At 40.8% G+C, this 8,850-nt stretch overlaps 1 protein-coding gene across 1 annotated transcript; it reads left to right on the forward strand.

The window, feature by feature from the left end:
* Window positions 4,688-5,612, forward strand: LOC8079889 (dirigent protein 22). Its single transcript, XM_002441861.2, has one exon. The coding sequence runs from the start codon at window positions 4,838-4,840 to the stop codon at window positions 5,372-5,374; it is 537 nt and encodes a 178-aa protein (XP_002441906.1). The 5' UTR covers window positions 4,688-4,837; the 3' UTR covers window positions 5,375-5,612.

Consider the following 8,850-nt stretch of genomic DNA (forward strand, 5'->3'; position numbering starts at 1 on the left):
TATTAATTGCTTATTCTAGACTTGTATTTATGTGTGGACTATTGTATTAAATACCTAAGACCAAAGATCATGCACTTTTTAATTATTATATGCACTTGAACTTGATCCTGTATATACTTAGTCAAGCACTTGGTACTATATATCGGTATTTCGTATTGAGTTTTTGTATATCGACCGTGTTCGACATAGATCTGATCGAATTGGTTCGTTTTCGAAATTCTCGATATTTCGTAAGTTCGTGTTCGTTTTCGTGTCCGACTTTATCGTTTTTGTTTTCGTTTTCGTATTTCAAATGTAAAAGTAGAAAATAATTTTAGAGTTTTTTGACCGTTTCCGACCGTTTTCATCCTACGCCGGGTAGATGGTGTTGGATCGATTGGCCGGCAAGCATCCAACATGTGCATGTTGGAAGGAAGACATCATATATGATGTTGGCTGTGTGCAGTGGTCGGTCGTATAAGTCAGTCCAATCCACTAAAGCAGTTTTGATTTGCTCTCAATCAGTTAAAGGCTTGTTTAGTTCCGAAAAGTTTTTGAATTTGGCTATTCTAGCACTTTTGTTTTTATTTAGTAATTAATGTCTAACTATGGATCGGATCAATTAGGCTCAAAAGATTCGTCTCGCGATTTACACGTAAACTGTGCAATTAGTTATTTTTTTATTAATATTTAATGTTTTATACATGTGCCATAAGATTCGATACGATGGAAAACCTTGAAAAGTTATTAGATTTTGAATGAAACTAAACAAGGCCTAAGTCAACAAGCGCCATATATGTACTACTAGCTAGTTATTGCTGCACTTTGGACGTTCCAAAGCGAGCGATTACTTGATTTAATTTGACAGGCACATAACAAACAGGATATCCTGCATATTCGTGTGCTACACGCTTGCATGGCTGTTGACTTGCAGCTGCCGTTCCATGTGGCTATGTATGTATGTGCTCGAATGCCCAACCAGCAACAAACTTAATTTCTAACAGCTCAGATTTCCATCCGTTTTCTCCATGCTTGGTCTCTCTTCAACTTCGCCTCAGCTCGACGCCAGTCAACTCAAAATCTCTGCCGTGTTTTACCATCAAGCTGGATCTGCTGAGCACGTACGAGAAGTGTTGTTGCACACGGTAATATAACGCCCGGGACGGGTTTTATTGACGAAGATCGTCTCCGGCACGTTCCTACAAGGCCTGTGGCCTGATCTAGCTAGCTATACCAAACAAAGCAAACCATTTTTCACTCGGCATTCTTCCCATCTGAACGCTCGAACGGGAACATTTCACCGATGGTTTTCCGTCTAATGTTTTCCGCACGATGTCCGTTGGTTTATGACGATGCTACGTGTATAGGACCCGCTGAGCCCTACATAGACGTGCATTTGTTTTGACTCCACATACACATGCGTTTATTTTGACTTTTCCCAACGTACGTAAGTACTATATATGTTTTCTTTTCTTTTCTTTTCTATTTATTATCCTTTTTTCTTTTTATGCTTTATTATTTATTTATATTTTATATTTTCTTTTATGTGATTTTTTTATTCTTTTAGTTTTTAAGTTTTATGTTTATTTTATTTTATTTCTTTTTGTTTTTCCTTTTGTTTTTTTATTTTGCTTATTCCATTTCTTCGTTTCATGTGTTTTTTCTCTTCTTTTCTTGCTTTATTTTTATTTTTATTTATTTTATTTGTTTTTACGACTTGTTTAGTTAGTTTCTTTTTTTCTTATCTTCTTTTTTTTTCTTTCTTTTCATTTTTTGTGCTACATTTTTTTACTTTTTTATGTGAGGAAATAATTATTATTCTTTAACTTTTTGTGTTTTTTCTTTTGTTTTCTTTTCTTATTTGTTATTTTCTTTCTCTAATGTTTTTTAAGTTGTTCATGTAGTATATATATGATGTTCTATGTGTTTCTGTGATGTTCATTTATTATACACTTGATGTTTTATGATATTTTTTATGTTCACGTAGTATATATGTGAAGTAATATAATTTATTTTGATGATGGTACAAATGTGATGTTCACGTATAAGTATATATACACCGATATTTTTATGATGTTTTTATGATATTCACATGTGATGTTGTATAATACATTTTGTGATGTTTACATAGTAAATATGTGATGTTCGCGTAGTATACCTCTGATGTTCTATAACAAATTTAGTAATGTTATATGGTGTATTTAGTGATGTTCACTGAGTATACTTATGATGTTCTATATTATATTTTAGGGTACTTGAAAAGTATCCATATAATGTTTTTTAATTCTCTACTACTTATTTTATTTGTTCCTTATGCTTTACTCTAGATTTTATTATTCATATTAACATTATGTATTTATGTATTTATTTATTTATTTTTATATTATAATATCAATATTATGAATCTAAAATTAGAATACCGCTCTTCTAAACTGGGAACATTAGTCTTATGAAGACAGAGTCACAGAACATTGTCCTGTGAACCTATAACGTATCTTAGCTTAATAGAAGAAAAATATTCGTTAATAAAACTTTATCCAAATATATTCATGATCTAGTATTGAAGGATTTATCGAAAGAAAACCAATGGTGTAATTGGATTTCAATTTATGAGTCATGACCTTTTTAATTCGTTAAAAAGTGATTTGCATGGATGGGTGAGTAGGCCCTACAAGATGACATGGTGGGTGGTTACTGAGTGGCGGCGTTTCTAGGCAGGAAAACTAGGGCATTGATCATAGACTAAGGCCGGTCTCAGTGGCCCGTTTAAATGCACTATTTCCAAAACAAATTTGCTGACAGAACATCAATGAAACGAACAATGAAACAACCTCTACAATGCATGAGTTTCACCTTGATGTTTCCTAGGCTGGGCAAAGCATTTAATTACTGCAAAATGATTGTATCACATGCAAGATGGTGAAACGATTTAGTTCTCAGTGGGGATTTCATCCTGTTTCACCGCGTGGGAAACATCGCCCGCGGAGTTTTACCATGGTGAAACTACTTCATTCTCTCCCCTCTTCGTTTCATGCAAAAAGTGCAGTTTTTCTGACATGACGCTCTAATAAATAAATGTGCATGACATCCTGGTGTGAAACTCCCACTGAGACTGGTCTAACTAGACTTAAAAGATTCATCTCGTAAATTATAGATAAACTATGTAATTAGTTTTTTATTTTCGTCTATATTTAATGCTTCATGCATGTGCCACAAGATTCGATGTGATAGGGAATCTTGAAAAGTTATTGAATTTCGGGGTGAAGTAAACAATGCCTAGGCGAGAAGGGTATCAGCACAAAGATGTGGTCCGATATCAGACCCTAGCAGTCCCCTTTTTTATTTGTACTCAAGTGTTTAGATCCCTTGACTATCTTACTATAACTAGTTGGAGATCCCAATCAGAGTCTCCATGTTAACCTTCATGATATTCGCTAGAACACAATGAAATAAATTCAAGAAATTCTTGCAAAAATTATGGAAATTATAATTCAGTCTACACTATATAATCTGCATTGATAATAGTAGCCTTAGTAAGCGTTATGTTTTTGTAAAAGTTACCCGACACCATCACTATAAAAACAATATACGCTAACCTCTAAATGGGCATGAAGATTACCCACCTATACAATTATATGTACAAGAGTTCTAATTCAGTTTCAGTATACAAATTTATAGCAACTAGTAATATTATACGACAAGAATTCAAAACTCGAAATCTAGATCATTATGTTATGAGAGATAAGAGCTAAACTAAAAAACACTATGATTTAAACTAAGATTTCATTGAAATGTGCATGTTGAAGACAACTAGAGGTGGTGCCATAAGACATAACTATGATTAATAAGTCTACTATAGAGATTACAGAGTATCGGTGCTATAAAAAATCTTGCGAGACTGACCCTTTGATTTGTAGAGGCAGGTAAAAATATATGTGTCTCCAGGGAGAATAAAAAAAATCACATAAATCATTTTTGAGGCATCGTGGGCCATTTTTCAGAAGTGAACCTCTAAAAATGGCCGATCTCTGTTAATAAGGTTGTCCGCTACCGCTCCGTGTGGCCTATTTAGGCTCGTTATGAGCCTCAAGTATATAATGGATGATGAAGAAATTCTAACCACTTGGTCACCCCTCTTCTTTTCCACCGCTATGAACTTCTCCTTCAGGCTCGACCTTATCTCCACTGATGTCGTCCTTTATTTCCTCCACTCAGTCGGTGCCTCCGCCTCCCCCACACACGATCACTACACCATGGCCTAGTGATCGAGCTTGGGCGCCCCAAGTTCCTCTCTCTCCTACACGGCCCTCCCCTCTTCGCTCGACCTGTCATGTGGAGACAATAGCAGGGTGATTTCTTTTATTTTTATTATTAATAGAGACGAGCATTGATACGAAGGGACAAAGATGAGAGTGGTGCCTACCTCTATTGAACACTTTTGTCATTGTGAAGTTGGATTATGTAGAAGTATCTATTTATATGAATATCAATAATTATGGAGGGAGTTGGTGGATTAGCTCGATCAACACTTCATTATATTAAACAATTGACTACACTCATGACCAACATTCCGCCTCGTCTGAATGGCAAGACCTTCCACAGCGGCATCCCATCTTCCAGGACCCTCCAGCAGCATTTATATATGGTATCTCACCAAATATTTCAGCGAAAGCAATCACCCTAACACGCCAAGCACATAATTCTCCCCGCCCACTTCACAAACTGTCAACTTCCGAAATTAAAGCTTCTCTAGCACCCTGCCACTCCATCTCGCTTGCGCATAAATAGTCGCGCGCGCAGACGCCATCAGCACCAAGAACGACACGTCTCAACCCTCTCATCCCCGGCCGGACGCGCCATGGCCGCCGCCGCCGCCGTGCTCCTCGTCGTCCTACTGCCAATCCTGGTGGCCGCCGCACCTGCCGCGTCGGCGGCGTCGTCCGGCGAGAAGAGCACGCACATCAAGCTGTACTGGCACGACGTGGTGAGCGGGCCGAGCCCCACGGCGGTGCCGGTGGCGCGTGCGGCGGTGACCAACACCTCCAAGACGGCCTTCGGCGCCGTGGTGGTGATCGACGACCCGCTCACCGAGGGGCCCGACCTCAAGTCCTCCAAGCCCCTCGGCCGCGCGCAGGGCACCTACATCGGCGCCGGCAAGGACGAGGTGTCGCTCATGATGAACATGAACTTCGTGTTCCAGGCCGGGAAGTACAACGGCAGCACCGTCGCCATCATGGGTCGGAACGCCGTGTTCAACGCCGTCCGGGAGATGGCCGTCGTCGGCGGCACCGGCGTGTTCAGGATGGCGCGCGGGTACGCGCAGGCACGGACGCACACCCTCGACCTCAAGACCGGCGACGCCACCGTCGAGTACAACCTCTACATCAAGCACTGATCGAGTGCATGCCTGGTCTCCATGTATGGAATAATGGAGAAGGATCGTCGTCAAGGATATAGTTTTTTCTAGCGTTTTCCATTTGATCAGTGTTTGTGTTGTTCTTGTTGAAACCTTAAGATTATGCGAGAGGTCAAGGTCTCGGTAGGATGGAGATTAGTGTTGTTGTAACCATAACCACACGGCACCATTGACATCGGAATGAATAAGGAATGAACTGGAATGAACCATGACTCCACCCTGATGATTCTTTCTTGGGGATCGAGGTGCTGTTCTTGTTACCACGCCTGTGTCGATCTACAGTCTTGGTGTCACATGTATGGGATGGGAGAGCACACCCTGTACGGCGCGGTAGTACGTCGGAGTACGGCGCGGGTAGGTGCAAATATTCTCACCAAACCAAGAAAATCAGGCGTTGAGAGTAGGAGACGACATGACTATGGGCCGTACGACGAGACAAAGATGAATGCCAAATGTCGCAGTATGTATTTATGTATGAATTAGAGAACTTTGGAGCAAATTAAGGCCGTCTGCAATGGTGTGCAGAAATCCCTACATGGCGGCATGGCGCTGTGATAATAATTTTTTTAAAAAAAGTAATAACTTAAGGTGGCTGTGGCTGCGGCTGCTGCCCCTCAAACCCTACTCTCTCATTTCATTCCCCACACGTCGTGGCCGCTCATCTTTGCCTGTCTCATGTCTTGCGTCTCTTACCGCTGGCCTATCACGGTTGTCGCCACTCTCGTCATCATGCCCGTCTCCAGCGACGTATCCATTGCTAGATCTTGCAGATCTCCTCTCATCCTCCTCTACTCTCGTACCATCATCTTTGTCCCAGTCTTGCTGGATCTTACAGATCTCCTCTCATCCTCCTCTCCTCTCGTACCCTCATCTTCGTCCCAGCCTCTCTGGCCACCGACTGCCACTACTATCACTTCTCTTGTCGTCTTCCCCATTTCCGACAACCTCTCCATTGGCCAATCTTGCATATCACATCTCGTGCTCTTCATCTCTTGTCCTCTCGTACTCTCGTCTCCCCCCCCCAAATAATAGATCTCACATTGATCTCATTGCTCGCCATTAGTCTTGGTGGTGCTCCTACCATAGTGTGTCTTCATCTCCACCTCTCTGGCTCTAGGCTTTGCATAGCAGGTAAGATTCAAAACCCTAAACCCTAGATCTCTTCTTTAGATTTCCCCCAAACCATAGATCCCTAACCCAATCTTGTTTCTGCCCAATTTTGGTCACAGATCGTCGGTCGATGCGTCGTGTTGGTGTCCCATGTGCCGTTGAGGTACAAGGCCAAGAGGGAGAAGATGACGACGTTCAAATGACCATGGATGACGACAATGTCGTCTACCCTAAACCATCAATGAAGACATTATTGCGTGCAGCCTGACCCTTTGGAACCATCAATTGTCTTGTGGTTTTGTGTTACTAGCTTTTGCAGTGTTGGTGAAAAAAGAAGGGGCGAAAAGATGATACCATCATTATAATTAATCTGGCTTCATTTATGTTGCACAATTGAGGATTTATAGAATTAGTATAATAAATAAGCTGCAAATAATAATAGCCATGATCACTGTTGCTGCATTGTGTTGTTGTTAGGTTTATGTCAACCATGCCATCTATTGGGACTTGGGAGAGCATTTGTACATCTTAGTACTTCATTGAAGTATTGTGTCAAGCATCTCATTCTCATTCACTCTACTAGATCAAGAGATGACAGAAGTTAGCAACTCACAGACTCTACAACACAAGACCTCTGATAAGTAATACTGCGTCCCAAATTATAAGATGTTTTGGTATTTCTAGTTTCATAGCTTTTACAGTGAGTCTAGGCATAATATATATCTAGTTGTGTAGAAAAAGTTTGAATTTAGAAAGTCTAAATGTCTTATAATTTGAAAGAAAGGAGAGTACAACTGGGTACACTTGAGATAGAGTTGGGGAATAAGTAGCAAAGTAGGGGAATCAAGTATATAGGAGGAAACAACACATGTATAGCTCTAGAAGGTTCTAGAAGTACAACAAGAGAAGGTTGAGGTCGAGGAAGAACAAGAGAGACACATGAGGAAGAAGATAGAGATATTATGTTCTCTAAATATCTGATATCCTTTATAGCTTGCCATCCTGGCTCCTTTATCTCCTTGTCTTAGTGTTGACCTACGTCTTCCTTAGCCCAGACCCAACTAGCACATATGGACACATGTCCTTGACATTTTAGTTGTTGGTATAATGAGACAAAAAAATGCCACATGGATCATGGTGTATCAATAGGTTGGGTCCTAGTTTCTTGTTTGGTGTCACACCTTTGGTTGAAACATCAAGACAGTGGCGAATGCGCAACTTTGGAATATGTGTCTCTGGCACCATCTGCATGTCATTATCATTTTCTACTATGCTAGTGAGGTGCCTGTGAGGGTGATCTCTACTGGATCTTGAGTCTACATTAGTGATGATGGTTCTTTTCTAGATCATGGTAGTTCCTATTTATGAAATTATGAGGTTTGTGCTCGCTACTTCGACCATGTATGGTGTTGATGCTAGTGACGTAGAACAGAGGGGTAGCTAAGTGGGTTTCAAGGATTTATGGCGGATGGACATGTGCTCTGTCCTCGTTGCTGTGGGTAATGCACATAGGTTGATGGTTGTCGAAGCATAGAGTCCATCTCAAGCGAGGTTTTTCATTGGTTGTCTCTTTTCTCCTCTAAGGTAGCACACTACCATAGGCTCATTTGATAGCCTCCATGTGATGTATTTCTTCTAGCCTCAGTGTTCTTGCTAGTTTTTCCTTTATCCGATAATATTATTGATGATGATGGAAAAGTGTGAAAGACCTCATTTTTGGGTAGCCATCTATAATCTTTGGCTACAATTTAGGTTCCAAGTGAGACCTAATTTCCTATTATTTTCACATTTTGCTCTCGACCTTCGCTATTCGTCGAGTGGCCACACATGTGCCTCGAATTAATCCTGTCTTGCTATATATCATGTGGAACGTGTGGAGGATACACATCACATTATTCACATATAGCTTACACTCAGTACCGCGTTATGTTTCATGGCCCGTTGAAAACTTGAAATAATTACAGTGTTATAAAAGAACTTCAAATATAGTGAGATTTCAAAGCAAGCACCAGTGGTCAGTGGCCAACCCGATTGGGTTTGGTTGTGCTATAAGTCAAAGTCAAGGTGTTGGGCTATCCCCTCCACATGGAGGTTGATTTGGAGCCTAGCAAAGCAGCAAAAACAGCCCACAAGCCCAATGCTTGTGCACCATTGATCTTGTCTCCAAATCAATGGTTGAGATTGCTTCTTGGGAAATACATAACCCAAACCCTAGCCTCCATTCTCTATGAGAGAGTGAGTGCTGCTGCTACTGAGAGTGGAAAGAGCAGAACACACACACCACAATGTGAGAAGAGAGGAAGAAGAAGGAGAAGGAAAATCTGTCCAGATTTGGTGGCTGTAAA

Source organism: Sorghum bicolor, chromosome 8, assembly GCF_000003195.3.
Source record: "Sorghum bicolor cultivar BTx623 chromosome 8, Sorghum_bicolor_NCBIv3, whole genome shotgun sequence".
NCBI classification, from domain to species: Eukaryota; Viridiplantae; Streptophyta; class Magnoliopsida; order Poales; family Poaceae; genus Sorghum; species Sorghum bicolor.